Here is a 19,687-nt window from a genome sequence, read left to right as displayed (position 1 = left end):
AGGAGTTTGCTCTAATTAGCTACCTTTTGTCAACCATTTCAGATTATTGGAATACTCACCTAAGTGAGGACTAGTAGCTGGAGTTGGCCAATGAGAGCCAACTATGTTTTAAAGGCAAAAATGGTTAGGGCAGAAACTTTGGGCAATAGACATCCAAAGTATAATAGTTCTTTTGGGGTGGAAATTTTAGGTATAAATCCTTCTCCATGAGCCTAAGGTGCAACCAGTGTCTCTTACCCGCTTAGTAGCACGCATGGGTTGCCTCATGCAAAAGATCCGAAAGAAACCAACTCATACCCTCAAAATCACACTTCCTCAATGTCCCTCAATATGTTACATGGGTTTGAGCCATGCTTAAAAGAATAAAATATAATAAAATCCATGAATTGAGCCCAAAAGGAAGTTGGGCTTGTATAAAATTTGTCACAAAAATGGGTATCAATGTTAGCCCCTTGAGCACACATGGCGCTTGTGGCATGCGTGTGAGTAATTGAGGTTTCCCATTGCTTGTAAATGTTGTGGGTTTGGGAATTAGTTTACCCAAATGATTTATTTTTTGTTGAGAAGATATGAGTTTATGAAGCCCGTTTGTAAATATATCGTGGCTCGTGGAGTCCACCTGTAGAAAACTCTTGGGTCAAAGAAGCTCATATATGTCAAGATGTCATGGATCGTGAAGTTCAAGTAAATTGACTTGTGTCCAAATGATAGTTTCAACCCGTAACGCTCCTTGATTTTTATGTCCTCATTGATAGAATCAACAAGCATTAAAGGATCCATTGCATGTTTTAGTTGGGCATATTGCTAGAGTAAGATTCAAGAAGATCAAAGAAGCACTTAATGGGCTGATTCAAGAGATTTGGGCTGATTCTAACACAGGACATTCTAAGCTGTTGAGGGTTGATCTTAATTGGGCGTGATTTATGGTATGGATTAATGGCTGATTGACTTTCCAAGTCCATATCAATTAATAGATATTTTTCCTATTTTGGAGCTGCTAATTTCAAACCAAATCTACCTTAATTTTAGGCTTCTATTATTTAGAACGTTTTTTTTAAAGCTATTTTCCTATTTTAGAATTGCTAATTTTAGACCAAATCAACTTTAATTTAGGCTTTTATTATTTAGTACTTTTTATTTTTTATATTTTCCTATTTTCAGTCATGTCTTATAAATAGTATGCACTCATTGTAATATAGGATTATTGAATAAAAATTAGAAAAACGTGAGGTTTTCCTCTTCTTTTGGTTTTTCAAGAACTGTGAATTTATCAGAGATTCTTCCTTGTGGCATTCAAATTCTATACCTTTGGTTCATAATTCAGTTATAATCATTGGGTCGAAGTCTATTACTTGTACTTTTGGTTTGCGTTTCACTTATGAACATTAGGTTAGGGTTTCTATCAAAATTAGAATTTTAGCATTCTTAGGCAAGTATTCCAATATTATTTGTTAGGTCTCAAAGCGTATTGATTGAGGTTTGCATCACACATGTAGCTTTAGAATTTTGTCTTCATAATATATATATATATATATATATATTTGGCTTTCACAAGCCCACCTCCAAGCCTTCATCACTCATGCTACCTAAACCTAAGGGGGGAGATGAGATAGTTGAGGTGAAAAAGATGAGATCTTCATTGGTGAAGGGCATAAATTTGAAGAGCTTAGCACAGTCCATTGTTCAAAATGTCAGGATTTATGTGGGACGAAGTACCATTGCTAAAGAAAGCGGAAACCTATCAACAAAGAGTAGAGTTGTTCCGTCGATGATGTTAATGGAGGTTTGTGATAGGTTCTCGCCCATGGCTGCAGGACCATCTGTACTAATTTTGGCTTAGCAATGCTATTTGGCGAAGAGGAAGGAACCTTCGTCAAAAAGGATGGACACTTTGTTATAGGAGGATGATGTTGTAAGCGACATCCTATTGTTGATATACTGGTTCAAAAGGTTGAGCCGTTATTCTCATTGAAGTCGAAGCTCATTTCGAACCCGACACCCATTATTTCCAATAGTGGCAAGGCTTGGAAATTAGTTTTCAATGCAACTATGCTTGACTTTGAGTTGGCCATCTTGTTGGAGGTAAATTGTCCCCATTGTTTGCTGTAAATTTGAATGGGCGAATTGGGTCCAGATAAGGAGATGATGATGAATGAGACATGAACGATGCTTCAATTTTTTAGTTGCTTTATTATTGGGCAACTTGGTGAGATTGTGTTTGCCAAGATTAGTTTTGATGAAGCCATATCCATGAGCAACCACTAGTCGCCTTAGGACAGCTTATTTGAGATGGAACAGGGCAAAGATATCACTTGGCAATATAATATAAAGGCGTGACATAGTTACTATATGTGCTGGCAGTCCCTAGTATTGTGTTCTTGTGGTGAATGTGAATAAAAATGTAGAGTCACAAGTTGTTTTCACTTCATGCCTGTTGTAATGATGAGAAAAGTGTTGGCAAAGCCATGATTAATGACTTCCATAGAGTGTCTATTGTTTGATCATGGTACTACCCATCCATAATAGCCTTCGCATCTTAGGCCTTGATGGGAAAAATTGACCATAATAGCATGAGAAGACGCCTTGTAAGATGGATGTTGTACATGCTTAAAGAGATGAATAACGCAACTTGTAAGCAAGTGGGAGGTTCTTCTTTGATGCTCGTCTATAATAGTATATTATATAATGAGACTCGTTATGCCGAGATGCTTTTGCATGTGGCAATGTCACAGCCACTATTCTATCTACATTGTTGTAACATACTGAAAATGATACATGGATAGCAATTTCATTTGTTTGAGAACGAAGCCGCAACTTCTTTGGCAAGTGAAAACTTGATGTGACAAGTCAAAACCCACTACCACCCCTTCTTGTCATATCAATAGGAGTTGTCGAGTGCACCACTTTTCCCTTTTGTGTAGAATAAGTGTTCTTTAGAAGGCTACACCATTATTGAGTTGGAACTTGTAACTCACTTAGTAAGTCACAGTTCTTCTCCGTTTTCTTTTCTTGATTGCATATAATAGTATATTGAGCGAGCTGTACTATGGTTTCTTGTAAGATGACTTTGGCTTAGACAATTGTGGTGCTATTGTTGGGACTTTCATTCTCGAGGCCAATACCAATGCATCATTTTCTGAGGTTGAAGCCGCTATGGATAACAATATAGAGCTGCAATAGATGGTACCATGGTTGCCATTAGTAACTTTGAACATTTTTTGGTCCGTCTCTTGCTTGCAGCTTTAAAGTAAAAAAGAGAGTAATTGCAAGCCAATGTCTCAAAGATGGTGATGTTGGATAGGGACTATGATATCACCTCCTTTCTTGATTTTTTTTTTTTTTATCCGATGGCTTTATATTGTGCTTCAAAGCACTTTGTATTGTGCTTCAAGCTTTGGAAGTTTGAACTAGTTGTAATGTGTCATAGGAGCTACTGCCTTAGAGGCACTTTTTCTTGTATTTTGCCTTTGTGGACAGCCATATAGAACAATTCCTATTTAATTTATGAAGGAACAAATTATTTATTGCAATTGGGAAAATAGGTTACTAAACAAGTAGTTATTCAATATTCTCAAAGTTTTACAATGTGATATTTCCTCTCACACATTAATTAGATTTATATGATAATATTCACCATTCATATAAGATAAAGGAGTACTATGTTTCTCTACTCTAAGAGTATCTAGTAATTTTCCGTGATTAACAGGGCTGGCGCTAGCTGACTTGCAAAAAATATATATATATTATATATAATATTTTTATTTTTATTTTGTTTTGACCCTTAAATAAAATTTTCAACAATCTGACCTTATTTTTTTTCAAAGTATAGTTGAAATAAAATTGAATATGATCCTCTTACCAATATCTTAGCATTTTTAAAGAAAGAAAAAAGCCCAAACAACAAACCAAGTTGATCTAAAACCTTGAAAAAAAAATAGTTGCTAAATATAAATGTGTTTTTAATTTGTTATTTGTTGAGTAGGGACTAGGGGAATGGGATAGGTTGAGAGTGATTGGATGAAGACAAAAGCAAATGTTAACAGAACAAAAATTTTCTTAGTCCACTTGGGAACAACTTAGCTTACTTTTGCTGAAAGCAGCATAAATAAAAGTTAAAAGCTAAATAGAACAAGTAGCGACTCGCATGGAACCCGCATATAGCAGGACAAAAAAGAGAGCGATAAGCTCGCTTTATAATCAAAACTCAAACACACACTTAATAAAATTACAAAGAACAATTAGTGTCAAAGTTGAGTTGAATTGTTAAATAAAAGAATCGTAAAGAGTAAAGACAAACTAATAGATAAAAGAATTTTGAGCAACAGTAATTGATGAGGTGCAAACTCGTCAGTCTCAGGAGGTAGATGGAACTCCCCGTTAGCGTCTGGTTCTCTTCAAGAAGGATGGTCACCGATGTGGTGCCTGCCACAACGTCTCCGATGCCAAAGTTAGAGCAATCAAGATGTTTATAGAACTAGCAGTAAGAAGTATCTTTTCAGAATTGTAGTATCGTACCTTATGCTGCGAAATGTGAGAGTTTTATACCTGTGAGCCTGACTGCTAGCCGTTGGAGTGTAAATGATCTTCTTTCATAACGCCTCAAGCCCAATTATAGGGCTTTTATTAGTCCCCAACGGTCTGCTCTACTGGTTTCATAACCGCCCAGGTTATTTATTGGCACCATTGAATGACTTTCCTTTCCTCGTCGTTGACGGTTTGTTCGTCATCAGGGGATATCCTCGTCATTACTATGGCCTCGTCACTATAACGTGTTCTCGTCGATCCCATCAATTGCCCCCCAGGTTCTGTGGTCGTCAGTGACGTGTCGTGAGGACCACAGAAGGTGAAAAGTTTCGTTCATTGAGTTGTCTGTGACGCTTGGGGTTCCGCTTCGAATTTAATGAGGGATGGCGGCGTGGTATGGAACGTGGCCACGTGGCATCTGCTAATTGAGGGTATTAATGGCATGCCTCTTGGGTTTCCCGCTACTTTTCAGTTTCCTTGGGTTTTTGGGTTTTAAAAAACTTTTCTTTTCCTTCACTCTGATTTTTCCCTTTTGTTTTGTTTCTGCTATCATTCCGATCTCCTTCCGGTGATTTTGACTTTGCTCCGGCGACAAATTTCTCCGGCGACACATTTTTCCGCCCTCGACTGTTCCTTTTTCCAAGGTACGTTGTTTCTTCGATTCCTCAGTTTATTTTCTTCACGAACTCTTTATAAATTCCTGATTTTTCTTTTGTCTTTTACTTTTGCTGTTTTTGGGTTTGGGCGTTTTAGGATTGGGTTCCTTTTTCATGGTTAGTTCTTCTGAGGTTTGGGTAGCTTGCCCCTCAGTTTCTTTCTTTTTTGCTCGCTTAGGGGCGGCCTTGGGTGTCTCCGGGGACTTTTTTCCTTTGATAGGGGATTTTCTTTTCGAAGGTAGTGGGTTGAGTGTGGTTCTAGGGGAGCTATCTCCAATTTTAGGCCGGTCATTGGCTTGGTTTGAAAGAGAGACGAGGAGAATGTCGGAAGTGAGATCTAGTGAGTTAGACACCGGGTTGTCGTCTAGCGGTGGCCCGATCGAGGGTGATACAGCCGTCTCTACCCTTCATCAAGTTAGGGCTTTTTATGCTCTCAATGAAGAGTGTGGGCTGGACGTTGATACAGTGGTCAGGTTTAAAGACAGGTTCCAGTTCCCTGCACGGGTCCGGGTTCGTCGGCCTGGTCCTGAGGATCGGGCTTGCCATTTCTTCCCAGGTGAAGTGTGCTTCTACGAGGCTGCTTTTACCTCCGGGCTTAGGTTTCCCGTCCATCCCTTGGTGATGGAGCTATTGGATTACTTTGGCATTGGCCCCGGGCAGCTCATGCCGAACTCCTGGAGGATAGTCATTAATTGTATGGAGATTTGGCTGGCCGCCAACGAGGATATGATCAAAGTGAGTGAGCTCGTCCATATCTATCGTTTGAAAGAATCAAAGGAGTTCGGGTATTACGAACTAGTCCCTTGGACGAGAAGGACTAGAATCGTTAAGGGTCTAGCCTCGTCATTCAGGTACTGGAAGTCCCGTTTCGTTTTCGTGTCAGGGGATGACTTTGAGACCCCTTCCAGCGAGGCTTGGGGTGATATCCCAAGGTTACTTCGTCGGTGGGGAACCCCAAATTTAGGTGCGTCTATGTTCCTTCTCGTCTGTTTATTTTTTGTCTTGCATGTTTGGTCGTCATTAACCACTTATTCATTTCTTTATGCAGTAAAAAGGCGTCCCAAGTTGAAGAGCAAATACCAGGAACGTCTTCAAAAGGCAATCAAATATTCCCAATCGATTGAGAGTTGGGACGACCTCCTGGACCCACGGACACTTGCTTTCTACTGCTTGGGCCCGGATCCGTCTCCCTACGTTTTGCGCAGCATCAGCATCGAGGAGAAGAAGAGTAAGTGTTTTGCTTCGTCCAGCCTTTAATCGCGTATTTTTGGATTTCTTAACTCTTTTTTTTTTTTTTTTTTTTTTTAGAGATGACTACCAAATTCAACAAGGACATGTATGCCAAAATGAGAGCCAAGAAGGACGAGCCCTTGGCTAGCATCGGCAAGAAAGTGGTTCGCGTGACGGGGAAGGGTCCATCCGCCGTGGATGCTACTCCGATTGTCCCGGGGGTAGAGGGTGTCCGAGTAGCTTCGCCTGCCACCTCTGTCGAGGAAATCCCTACTCCATCATCAAAAAGGCCGAGGCTGTCAGCCAAGGACAAAGAGAAGGAGAAAACGGGCTCGTCCATATTTGATGACGAGGGTGTGGCTGTAGAGCGGGCACACAACATTGTGAAAGCTGAGGACCTGAAGGTCTTTTCTGGGGTTCCTGTCAATGTCGTCGCGAGTCAGCACGTCCACAAGATAATGCAGGTAAGGCTGTTCATAACTTTTTCCTTGGTCTCTTCTTTTTTTTTTTTTTTTTACTGACGTTCTTATCTTGCTTCGTCAGGTATTGGGGGAGAGCCTCCATCTGGCTTCTGAGTGTCTTACTCAGGAGGCTAAGGTGGTCTCCTTGACCTCTAGGATGGAGGCTCTGGAGAAGGAGAACTCAGCTTTGAAGAAGGACCTTGTACAGTCGATGGACGGGTCTGCTACCTTGAAGGAGAAGGTCAAGGCTCTTAATTCTGACTTAAGGGTTGAGCGTCAGCTGAATCTGGAGAAGGATGACCAGCTTCAGGCGGCCAAGGAGAAATTGAAGACAGTTGCTGCCAGGTCCGTCGAGGCCTTTCAGCAGACGGAGGAGTATTCCACCGTACTTTTCAGTTGGTATTTCAAGGGATTCGAACTCCTCCGCCGGTACCTCGTCAAGTACCCTACAGGGGTTGATCTGCCAAGTCTAGACCTAGAAGTGGTGGATCAAGTGATGGCTGCTGACGAGGCTGCCCAACCTTCTGCTCCTGACAGTGATGCCCCTGCTGCTGACGATGCTCCTATCGCTGAGAACACTCCGGCTGCTGACGACACTGTTACTGACGCCCCAGACGCCCGAGCCTGATCCTTAGGAAGTTTATCACTTATATTTGCCTATTATGTTTTAGGCCCTTTTTGGTGATGTATAAATTTTTTGTTTTTTTTTTGTTTTTATTTCCATTTTCAGAACAATACTTTTTGGTCCTGTTATGAGAACAAGGATACTTGCCCTATGTTTTTGGGCTTTTCTATGATTTAATGTTTATCTGCTTCTATTGTTACACTGTTATCTATGTTTGTGCATATGTGCGTGATTTAGCATAAACTTCTTAGCGTACCTTGTATTTGGCTGGTACTTAGTGCAAATTTCTTTTGATTTGCTCGTCACCCTTTATCCTTTGTTGTAGATGTCTATCCTTCTTCTTTTTCTTTTTGCTCTTTTCCTTGCTGGTTCGCCAATGTCCTTGGTTCGTTCAGTGGGCCTTTGCTATTCGCGTATCCCTCGTCAGTGATTTACATCCGTCCTGGCAGAATCTTATCACTTAGCTTTTTTTTTTTGCTGACTTGCGTCCCATTAAGGGACGTCGTCACTTAGGGCTTCGTCAGTGATTTACATCCGTCTTGGCGGAATCTTATCACTTAGCTTTTTTTATGGTGACTTTCATCCTATTAAGGAATCTTCTCACTTAGGGATTCGTCAGTGATTTACATCCATCTCGGCGGAATCTTACCACCTAGCCCTTTTTTATGGTGACTTACATCCTATTATGGAATCTCGTCACTTAGGGCTTCGTCAGTGATTTACATCCGTCTTGACGGAATCTTATCACTTAGCTTTTTTTTATGGTGACTTCCATCCTATTATGGAATCTCGCCACTTAGGGCTTCGTCAGTGATTTACATCCGTCTTGGCGGAATCTTATCACTTAGCCCTTTTTTATGGTGACTTACAATTGACTGGACCTGTCTGCATAAAGACATCAAGGGATAAGAAATTTTTATTGGATTCAAGAGCGACTGCCTTTGTCTATTACATTTACTGGTGGTACTTTTTTAAATGCTCAATGTTCCATGGTCGAGGGAGCCTTTGTCCGTCCATGGTTTCCAGGTGATAACTTCCTTGTCTTGAGTAGTGAACGACTAGGTAGGGACCTTCCCACGTAGGACCTAGCTTTCCCTGGGTAGGGTCTTTAGTTGCCATGGTGGTCCTGTGTAGGACGAGGTCTCCTATGTCCAGGCGTCTCAGTTTGACCCGTTTGTCATAGTATTCGGCCATTTTCCTTTGATACTTCGTCATCTTGCTGGATGCGTTGACTCTTACTTCGTCCAGACAATCTAGGTTCAGTCGTAGTTCGTCGTCATTAATCTCTTTGTTGAAGGTTCCACGCCTGATACTTGTGACCCCTACTTCGACTGGGATTACTGCTTATGTACCATAGGTAAGCCTGAAGGGGGTTTCTCCTGTTGGGGTTCTGGCGATGGCTCTGTAAGCCCACAGGACATTTGGTAGTTCTTCTGGCCAGGCACCTTTCGCATCGTCCAGTCTGGTCTTGATAATCTTGAGCAGCGCCCGGTTCGTCACTTCCGTCTGTCCGTTTGCCTGAGGATGCCCTGGGGATGAGAACTGATTCTTGATCCTAAGGCTTGAGCAGAATTCCCTGAAGCCTTGACTGTCGAAATGCCTTCCATTGTCTGATATGATCGTCGAGGGAATCCCGAACCTGCATATTATGTTCTTCCACACAAAGTTCTGGATCCGAGCCTCAGTGATCGTTGCTAGGGCCTCTGCTTCAACCCATTTTGTAAAATAGTCAATAGCAACAAGAAGGAATTTTACCTGACCTTTACCTTGGGGCAGAGGACCGACGATGTCGATTCCCCATTGTGCAAATGGCCATGGGGAAGCTGTGGTCGTCATTTTCTCTGCTGGAAGCCGCTGCACATTCCCGTATCGTTGGCATTTGTCGCACCTCCTGACGATGTTAGCAGCGTCCACCTGCATGGTTGGCCAAAAGTATCCTGCTCTTACCACTTTGTTTACTAGGGATTTGGAGCCGGCATGGTCGCCACAAATTCCTCCGTGTACCTCCTCCAAGATGTATCTGGCCTCTTCCTCGTCGACGCACTTCAAGTAGGGCATTGAGAAGCCTCTCTTGTACAAGACGTCATTCAGGATCGTGAATCTGGCTGCCCTCTTCTTGATCTTTCTGGCTTCTTTAGTGTCTTGAGGTAGGTGCCCGTCCTGGAGGAAGGACATTATGGGTGTCATCCAGGTGTCGATGCTCTGGATGGTGAAGGTTGCAACTTCCTCGATACTAGGGTGTTTTTGGATTTCCATCGCCATGTCCGTGCTAGTCCCTTCTTCTTTCGATGACGCTAGCTTTGACACTTCGTCAGCCCCCATATTCAGACTTCTTGGATTTGCATGAACTCCACTGTATCGAATTCCTGTGCTAGCTGTCTTGCCAACTTGAGGTACTTCTGCATCCTTTCTTCTTTTGCCTCGTATTCTCCCTTGATCTTTCCAATCACTAGCTTTGAATCACTTTGGATCAACAAATTTTTGGCACCAAGAGCTTTCCCAAGCCTGAGTCCCGTCAGTATTCCTTCGTATTCAGCTTCGTTGTTGGTGGCTGGGAACTTTAGCTGGACCCCATATTTCAGCACTTCTCCGTCGGGGGTGGTTATGATGGCCCCTACTCCCCCCTTTTTCTGGGCTGACGAACCATCAATCTGTATTATTAGTTTATTTGTTTCGTCGGTAATCCTGTCTTCGTCAGGGAACGTGAATTCTACAATGAAGTCCGCCAGAGCTTGTGCCCTGATTGCTGTCCTTGGATGGTATTCAATGTCAAATTGACTAAGTTCAATTGCCCACTAGACCATTCTCCCTGTTGCTTCTGGCTTGCTCATTGACTTCTTGATTGGTTGGTCCGTCATTACGAGAATAGTATTCGACTGGAAATATTGCCTGAGCTTGCGCGAGGCCACTATTAGTGCAAACGCAATCTTTTCGATCCTTGGGTATCTGGACTCAGCCCCTTGGAAAGCTTGGCTGACGTAGTAAACCGGGAGTTGTTTCTTGCCCTCTTCTCTAATCAAAGCTACACTTACTGTCGAGGCTGACACCGCCAGGTACAGGTATAGGTTTTCTCCTTCTTTGGACGGGCTTAGGAGAGGCGGACTGCTCAGGTATTGCTTTAACTCTTGAAACGCCGCTTCGCACTCGTCGGTCCAAGCAAAAGCCTGCTTCAGTGTCTTAAAGAAGGGCAGGCATTTGTCTGTGGCCCGAGAGACGAACCTGTTTAAAGCTGCTATTCTCCCTGTGAGTTTTTGAACATCCTTGACGGTTTTGGGTGAGGCCATGTCGATAATAGCTCGTACTTTCTCTGGGTTTGCTTCTATTCCTCTTTGGGACACCATGAATCCCAAGAACTTCCCTGAGGCTACCCCAAAAACACACTTGCTTGGGTTCAACTTCATCTGGTGTTTTTTAAGGGTTGCAAAAGTTTCCTCCAAGTCGTCCAGATGTGTGAGCTCTTCCTTACTCTTGACGAGCATGTCGTCCACGTACACCTCCATGTTCCTACCAATCTGTTGGCTGAACATTCTGTTTACCATTCTCTGATACGTAGCTCCAGCATTTTTCAACTCAAAAGGCATCACCTTGTAACAGTACAATCCTTGGCTTGTGATGAAGGCTGTTTTCTCCTGGTCTTCTTCAGCCATCTTTATCTGGTTGTACCCTGAGAAGGCGTCCATGAACGTCAGTAACTTATGTCCGGCGGTGGAGTCCACAAGCTGGTCTATCCTTGGTAGAGGGAAGCTGTCCTTTGGGCATGCTTTGTTCAGGTCGGTGAAGTCTACACACATTCTCCACTTTCCGTTCGCTTTCTTTACCAGGACGACATTGGCGAGCCATTCTGGATAATATACTTCCCGGATGAATCCAGCCGTCAAGAGTTTGGTTACCTCCTCTGCCACTGCTTGATCTCGCTCTGGAGCGAAGGTTCTTCGTCGCTGCTGAACGGGCTTCCTGCTGGGATCCACATTCAGCCTATGCTGGATGACTTCTAGAGATATGCCCGGCATGTCCTCGTGACTCCATGCAAAGACATCTAGATTCCCTTTAAGGAACTTTATGAGTCTCGTTCTCATCTCGGGGCCTAACGTCGTCCCTATCTTGGTCGTCTTGTCTGCATTTCCTTCCACCAATTCCACTGTTTCCAAGGTCTCCATCCCGTCCTCCTCTTTTTCTTCAATCGTCCACGTGTGGTTCTCCTTTCCTGCCAGTACGGCCTGATAACATTCCCTTGCCAGGACTTGATCACCCTTTACTTCGCCCATGCCATCGTCTGTTGGGAATTTCACCTTCAAACAGTAGGTTGACGTCGCCGCCTTCCACTTGTTAAGGGTGGGCCTCCCAATAATGACATTATAGGATGAGGGGCAGTCTACCACCAGGAAGTCCACCTGTTTGGTCAACTGCGACGGGTAGGTCCCTGCTGTCACCGTCAGAGTCACTATACCCCTGGGGTAGACCCTGTCTCCACTAAAGCTGATGAGTGGAGAGTCAAAAGGTCGAAGCCTTTTTGGATCTAATCTCAATTGCTGGTAGGCTGGGAGGTAGATGATATCCGCTGAGCTCCCGTTATCAACAAGGATCCTTCTGGTATTGAATCCTTCTATATTCAGCACTATGACCAGGGGATCGTTGTAGGGCTGCTTTACTCCCCTGGCGTCTCCTTCGCTGAAGGACATGTCTTGGTGTGTTCGTCGATGCTTGGACGGAGGCATGGTGTGGACGCTATTCACCTGTCTATGATATGCTTTTTTGAGTGATCTAAATGATCCTCCTGAAAACGGCCTTCCTGTGATCGTGCTTATCTCCCCGATCACCTTGCGTGGGGGCTGGGACAGATGGTCGTCCTTTCGAGTGGAAGATTCACGCTGGGTCCTGTTGTCGTCTCTGAACTTGCCATATTCTCCTTTCTTTACGTACTTTTGTAATTTTCCTTTCCGTATTAATTCCTCTATTTGCTCCTTCAGGTCTCTGCAATCTTCCATGTTGTGGCCGTGGTCTCTATGGAAACGGCAATACTTGTTCTTGTCACGTACGTTGGGGGATGAGTGTAATGGTCTGGGCCATTTGAGGTAATGCTCGTCCTTGATCTGCGTGAAAATCTTGTCAACAGGCATAACCAAAGGGGTAAATTTTACCATCCGAGGATTTCTGTCGTCCTTCCTTCTATTCCCGTCATTGTTCCGACGTTCCGGTCTGTCTCTCTTTTGCCCCCTACGGTCGTCTTCCCGCTTGGACTTGTCTCCTGGCCTCTCGGTATCTTTTATGGCAGCTAGAGCATCTTCCGCGTTCATGTACTTTTGTACCTTCAGGAACATCTCCGCCATCGTCTTCGGGGGGTTTTTTGCAAGAGAAGCCACGAGGTCTCTGGATTTCAACCCTGCTTTGAAGGTTGTCAGCTGTACCTTGTCATCAGCTTCGTCTACTTCTAGAGTTTCCCGGGTGAATCGCTTGACATATGACCTCAGGGTCTCCTTCTCTCCCTGTCTTATGGTGAGTAAGTAATCTACTGGCCTCCTTGGGCGTTGTCCCCCTATGAAGTGGCGCAAGAAGGCACTACTCAGCTGATCGAAATTGTCTATGGACGAATTTGGCAACTTAGTAAACCATTCTCTTGCAGCCCCTTTGAGAGTCGTCGGGAAGGAACGACACAATATCTCGTCAGGTGGTTGCTGAAGACCCAGAGTCTTCTTAAAGGTATTAAGATGGTCCTGTGGGTCCTTGAGTCCGTCGAATGGCTCCAATTGAGGCAAGCGAAACTTTGACGGCACGGGGCATTCAAGTACCGCAGCGGTGAATGGCGAATCCGTAGCCCTTATCATTTTATCTACGCTTCGGTCCGTCTTTTCTTTGATGGCACTCCTTAGCTCGTCCATCTCTTTCCTCATTTCTCGAAGAAGATCCGAGTTCTATTCGTCCGGAGTAGCTAGTCTTCGGGAGGTCTCTCTCCGTTGACTATCCCCGTCTTCCTCCAAGTTATCTTTGGACCGGTTCTCTTCCTATTGAGCTTGTTGAACCTGCTGGAGCCGTAGCTTCATTTCCTGGTTCTGTTTGGTGAGTTCTTCAATAGTGGCTGCAAGGGCCTGGACTTGCTGGGCCAAGGCTGCTGAGTCTGGGTTGGATTCCATCTGAATGTAGAGGGTTGATGGGAACTACGCTCTCAGATATGAATCTGAAAATATCTTCCCACAGACAGCGCCAAACTGATGAGGTGCAAACTCGTCAGTCTCAGGAGGCAGATGGAACTCCCCGTTAGCGTCTGGTTCTCTTCAAGAAGGATGGTCACCGGTGTGGTGCCTGCCACAACGTCTCCGATGCCAAAGTTAGAGCAATCAAGATGTTTATAGAACTAGCAGTAAGAAGTATCTTTTCAGAATTGTAGTATCGTACCTTATGCTACGAAATGTGAGAGTTTTATACCTGTGAGCCTGACTGCTGGCCGTTGGAGTGTAAATGCTCTTCTTTCATAACGCCTCAAGCCCAATTATGGGGCTTTTATTAGTCCCCAATGGTCTGCTCTACTGGTTTCGTAACCGCCCAGGTTATTTACTGGCACCATTGAATGACTTTCCTTTCCTCGTCGTTGACGGTTTGTTCGTCATCAGGGGATATCCTCGTCATTACTATGGCCTCGTCACTATAACGTGTTCTCGTCGATCCCATCAGTAATTAAAGTTCACTTAACAATAATAATTAATACGTTTATTGTATTTATAAACAATAGATGATTTTTAAGATTTCATCTTAACAACAATAATTAGTATATTCATTGTATTATGAACCAATATGTCAAATGAAGTAATAGTTTATTTTTTATTCTCTTGTATGCTAGTACTATGGTCAAATTTGCAGTAAGGAAATCTGGTGGGCTACAAGATTCATTTCCTATCCAAAATTCATCTTTTATTGACTGTCCTAAAAATAATTCTAGAGCCGCCATTGGTGATTATCCATGACAAATCAGCTAAATATATCCCATTAATCAAGTAGCTACATTTCAAAATTAATTGGAACCCACTTATGGTCTGTTAGGATTCGCTTATTTTGCTGAAAGAAAATCGAGTCTATCTTTATTTAGAGTAGAGCATAAACCTTAAAATATTAACACTGAACAATTTACATAAAATTTCACTTTTTACTCCATCACATTGAATAAGAACTCACCCAATTTGGCCCCTCCACAACATAGAAATAAGATTGGGGTACGAAAATTACTTAAGGTTTTTAGTGGCTATAGAATGGATCATAGCACAATCTTTGGAAAATTTGTTGACATCCTATGTCATGTTCAAATTTATTAGCTCAGTTCAGAAATGCGCTATGCAGCTTTAAATGTCATGAATTAGTAGTGTTATTAAGATCTCTCATTTTGATAATCAAATAAAGGATTTCTTTCTTTCTTTTTTCTTTTTTGGGAAAGGAGACATAATGACCAACCAAAGTAATACTGGTGTTCATGCATTTTAATTTTAGCAGCATATTATAACTATTTCACACAAAAAAAAAAATGTTTAGATTTCAGTATTTAGCTTTTATTTAAATATTTTTCAAATTTCATTTTTTTTTTCAAATTAAAATACGATTTAGCACTATTATTCTTAAAAAAAAAAAAAATCTAATACCAAATGCACACTTAGAGGGACAATTATTGAGATCCACAGGGAAAATAGAGTGTGAATATGAGTTTAGTAGGAGCTTTTAAATTATGAGTTTTTATTTAATATTTTATGTATTTGATATGATTGAGAGGGAGTTGATAGCCCAATATCCAATTAAACAAAAACAATTTAGCCCATATAGGATTTCAAAGGAAGAATTGGGAGGAAAAAGAGTTCGTTCATGTTTTTCAATAGTGCCAGGAAGAACACACTCTAATGACTGCTTTACAAGTTCTTTATTCATTCGAGAGTCAGAAGAATATAAGACTATAATTCAGCAAAAAGAGGGGTTTCGGCTATACTGACTCAAATTCATTCTACTTGAATGACACGTTTTTAGTTTTTTTTTTTTTTTTTTTTTTTTTTTTTTTTTCTTAAGCTGATAAGTTTTTATTCCTATAGTCCCACTCGAAAACTAAAGTTTGATTTTCTCACTCATAAATAATACTAGCGTAATCAATTAATAAACAAATTAAATAATTATTTAAAAGTAATTATTTTTTTAAACTAAGTTTTAATCACTTTTAACCGCCCTAAGTTCCTATATATATGATATATCTTTTTCTAACGTAGTTCTTGTTTGAGACTTCCTGCGCAAGGCAAGAATTCAAGGAGAGTGTTTTGTTTATTTTATCAGTGAAAAAAGAAGGTTTCTTGGTTTCTTGAAATTTTCTTTTGTTTGGTGGAAAGATGAGTGTGGGTTTTAGATTTGATCCTCAGGACGAGGAGTAGATAAACATTTTGAATAGCAAGGTAGACGGCACAGAACACCGTCGCCTAAATCATTGTGTTGTCAATGATTGTGAGGTATACGGCAAAATTCCTCCATGGGAAATATATGATTCTCATTCGTACTATCATTTACACACCTTCCAACGCAAGCTCTACGTCTTCACCAACGCAAGCTCTACGTCTTCACCAACCTCAAAACAACCGGCAATCGTGTGTGCAGGGCTGCCTCTTGTGGAACCTGGCTTGAAAAAAGCAAGCCCAAAAGAATCCATGATTCTAAGGGCGATCTTATTGGGATCGACAGGATGCTCTATTTTAAGGCCAAGGATGTTGGTTCGGGAAAATTCAACAAGACTAACTGGATAATGCATGAGTTCTCCCTTGCTGGCAAAACAGCAGTTCAAGGATCTGCAAGACTCAACAAAGTCCTCTGCGTCATTTATAAACAAAATAAAGGGTCGGTTTGTGAGGACGACTACGGAACAACTGCTATGATGTCACTTGATGAACATAGAAAAATATGGCTTGAAATCCCAAGTTGTGAAAAATTTGTTGCATGGAATATTGCTGATCAACAAAATAAAGGTTCAGTTTGTGAGGAGGCCAGAGGAAGAGGGTTCAAAAGATGTTTTTATTCTGCTGCTGCTGCTGCTGGAGAGGCCTCAAGCTTCAATACAACTGCTGTGATATCACATGAACAAGTAGATGCCCAAGCCCAAGAACACAGAAAAAGGCTGCGCCTTGAGCCTGAGATGCCAAGTTTGGATGCTGGTGCTGATGATGACGAGTTTGCTGGATGGACTGCTGATCTCCCATCCCCAGATGAAACATTGAGTCAAATATTTTCTGATCTGCCACCCATGGTTGAAGTATGCCATCAATCAAAATCTGGCCCTGTTCTTGATGCTGACATTGATAAAGAGCTTGATGCATGGATGGCTAATCTCCCACCCCTAGATGAAGCATTGAGTCAAATATTTTCTGATCTACCACCCACGGTTGAAGTATGTCATCAATCAAAATCTGACCATGTTCTTGATGCTGATATTGATGAAGATTTTGATGCATGGATTGCTAATCTCACACCCCCAGATGAAGCATTGACTCAAATATTTTCTGATCTACTGCCCCTGGTTGAAGTATCCAGTCAATCCAAATCTGACCCTGTTGCTAATGCTGATACTGATGAATAACTTGCTGCATGGTTTGCTGATCTCAAATCCCTGAAGAAGCATTGAGTTGGTTATTTTCTTTATGAGTTGTTATGGCCTTGGACAGATTCTTTTTTTGGTCTTGCACAGATTCTTTGTTCTTCTCAGTTTTAGTTCTTTATTTTTGTTCTTTACATCATTGATGTAACCAGATGATCAATCTTTGGAACTCTGGCATATTTGTCAAGGAGTCAATAGTTAGCATGTTAATTTATCTTCATGAAATTTAAACATTCTCAATGAAATTTTCTCTTTTGAAGAATGCTTTCATGAAATTTACAAATTCTTAATGATGCACACCCATCTTAGCTGGGTCTTGGCATGGAGTTAAGAGAGAAGAAGCCTGTGAAAATATATTGATATATCTAAAATGCATATTAAACTCAGAAATATAGTTACATGAAAGTTTAGAAGAAGAGTATTTTTGTTTTAGAAAACAAAGGTAAGCCACTTTTAATACAAAAACAGTTGCCTCTAGAAAAACAATAATCTGTTTATTGACAATTGTATTGAGTATACTTTAGTTGGCTAATCAGCATGATGGAATTATCACCGCAATAAATTTATATTTTGAGGCCACTCTCTAGCAACTAATTTTTTTTTATTTTTTTTTTTATTTTATTTATTGATAATCAACATTATAGTATCTCGCATTTTTTGTATACATCCATATATATCTGCACCATTAATGCATCATTGTTAACAAGGTCTTATAAAACCAATTACATGCTCTGTGCCTCTGTGGAAACAAAGGGCTCAGCCGTGAGCCTCGAATGCATGAATAGGAGGACAACTAATATATAGTATTTCCAAAAAAAAAAAAAAAAAAAAAAAAACCCCTAAAATCTAGAGCAGAAAGAAAACAATCCCAAAATATCAATCATTTTTTCCCCCATAAAGTTTGTCGCAGCTTATGCTTGAAGATGGTGTCCTCTAATACTCCACTTTTTTCATAGCCTACCGAATCATTCATCAAGCTCCAAGGGCTTGAAATATTTCCCGTCTATGAGATACGTACCAATGGTAAGACGAACTGCCCATACATCTTTAGGCTTTCTTGACACAATCCTGCAAAAGTCTTACCTGAATAAGAATGTAATAATATGTAGCGTGCATCATATTCACACATTGATGTAGTTTTTCACCTTCATGTTGAAAAAACTTAAACTAAGAACCCCAATGCTAGCCCACAAAACAACACAAAAAAAGCCAACAATTCACACATTGAAGAGATGGATATATATATAAGAGTACCTTCCCACATCACCAGGCTTGACTAAACCAGAATTCACCCTAAGGCATGGTACTGATGCAAAAGTCTTTATCATTTTGGGAGCCTCAATGACAATAACAGGTGACCCTACTTCAAGTTTTGAATTTCTTCCCGGCAGCCCTGCCTCAGCTGGTGGCTCTTTCGATTCACACACTGTTGTGAATGTAACCACGCTTGGGCGGCGAATCTGACTGTTTAAGCTATCAAATTGTGATGTTGAACAACTACGAAACTTAGAGCATGGAATAGAGGTAGTAAATGATAGAGATAATGCTGCCATGAGCAGGAAATCTATTTGTCAAAGAAATAGGATGTTTTGTATGTGGTTGTCAAAAGAAGCTAATGTTTCAACTTTTTATACCGCTCATACCAGAGTCTTATAATATCTGAAGTGAACAACACATTTTACAGTCTTTTATATTGTAAATTTGGCTAATTTGTCTAATTTCTTTATTTTAGTTATATATTTAAATCCTACTTTGAACTTTGAATAATTAAATCCGAAAGAAATTTTTAATACTTTTTGGTATGGAATCACTTTTACTCCGATTATAAAACAGTTGAATTTTCAGTTAAAACTCAAAATGTTTTTTGGTTTTTTTGGTGAAATGGTATTTTTTATGACACCGAATAGTTTAAGAAAATTAGAGCTTCAAAATAGGGTGATGACAAAAGGGACTTGGCCATCTTTAATCAAAAGGAGTGATTTTTGATTTTCTAGCCTGATCAGTTGAACCGATCCGTAACATCATAAACAAGTAAATTACTGTTTTATTCAATAATACAAATAATATTTTTTACTGAAAATTATCTAATAACAAATTTAAACAATTTCCACTAAGTTTTCATATCTTATATCCAAAAATAAAAACAAACAATAAATCATAACTAAAAAAATTAACACTCCAAAAATAATAATCAATTAAACAAGATGTAACAGAAACTCTCTTCAATTTGCTATTAATTTGGCAGTATTAAATTTTTTATTATTTTTTTTATGAGAGGCAATATTTAAATTGAAAGGGAGCTTTTTAGAATTTTAAGCAATCACATAAGGTTAATTGAAAGTGAGTCATTCACTGACTGGTCTGGGTTGGAAGGAGGTCAGGTTAACGGACCGTACTACCAAGTTGTGCCAAACAATGATTTGTGTATAAGCAGTTAAGAAAAAAGTGTGTTCATGAGTCTTAGGCTGATCAATGCATCATGTGCTAAGTGTATTGAAGAGTGAAGACATTGAACTTACTGCCTAATGTCATGTTGGTTGGGAAATTTTCCCTAGTGAGGAGCCAGAGAATGAATTTGAGTCTCTTAATT

The 19,687-nt window shown here is 40.9% G+C and overlaps 1 protein-coding gene across 1 annotated transcript; it reads right to left on the bottom strand.

Annotated features, from left to right (window-relative positions):
• Positions 1 to 17,741: 17,741 nt before the first annotated feature.
• Positions 17,742 to 18,729, bottom strand: LOC115981811. Its single transcript, XM_031104172.1, has 2 exons — positions 18,352 to 18,729; positions 17,742 to 18,165 (listed from the first exon to the last, which is right to left on the bottom strand). The coding sequence occupies exons 1-2, from the start codon at positions 18,648 to 18,650 to the stop codon at positions 18,063 to 18,065; spliced, it is 402 nt and encodes a 133-aa protein (XP_030960032.1). The 5' UTR covers positions 18,651 to 18,729; the 3' UTR covers positions 17,742 to 18,062.
• Positions 18,730 to 19,687: the final 958 nt, after the last annotated feature.

The sequence above is a fragment of the Quercus lobata genome, chromosome 3, assembly GCF_001633185.2.
Source record: "Quercus lobata isolate SW786 chromosome 3, ValleyOak3.0 Primary Assembly, whole genome shotgun sequence".
Lineage (NCBI taxonomy): Eukaryota > Viridiplantae > Streptophyta > Magnoliopsida > Fagales > Fagaceae > Quercus > Quercus lobata.
The sequence above is the reverse complement of the archived record's forward strand: the minus strand, read 5'-3'. Positions and strand labels throughout refer to the sequence as shown.

Coding starts and splice junctions, on each gene's coding strand:
- LOC115981811 (XM_031104172.1), bottom strand. CDS start 18,650: ATGGCAGCATTATCTCTATCATTTACTACCTCTATTCCATGCTCTAAG. Junction 18,166..18,351: donor AAGCCTGGTGATGTGGGAAG/GTACTCTTATAT, acceptor AGACTTTTGCAG/GATTGTGTCAAGAAAGCCTA.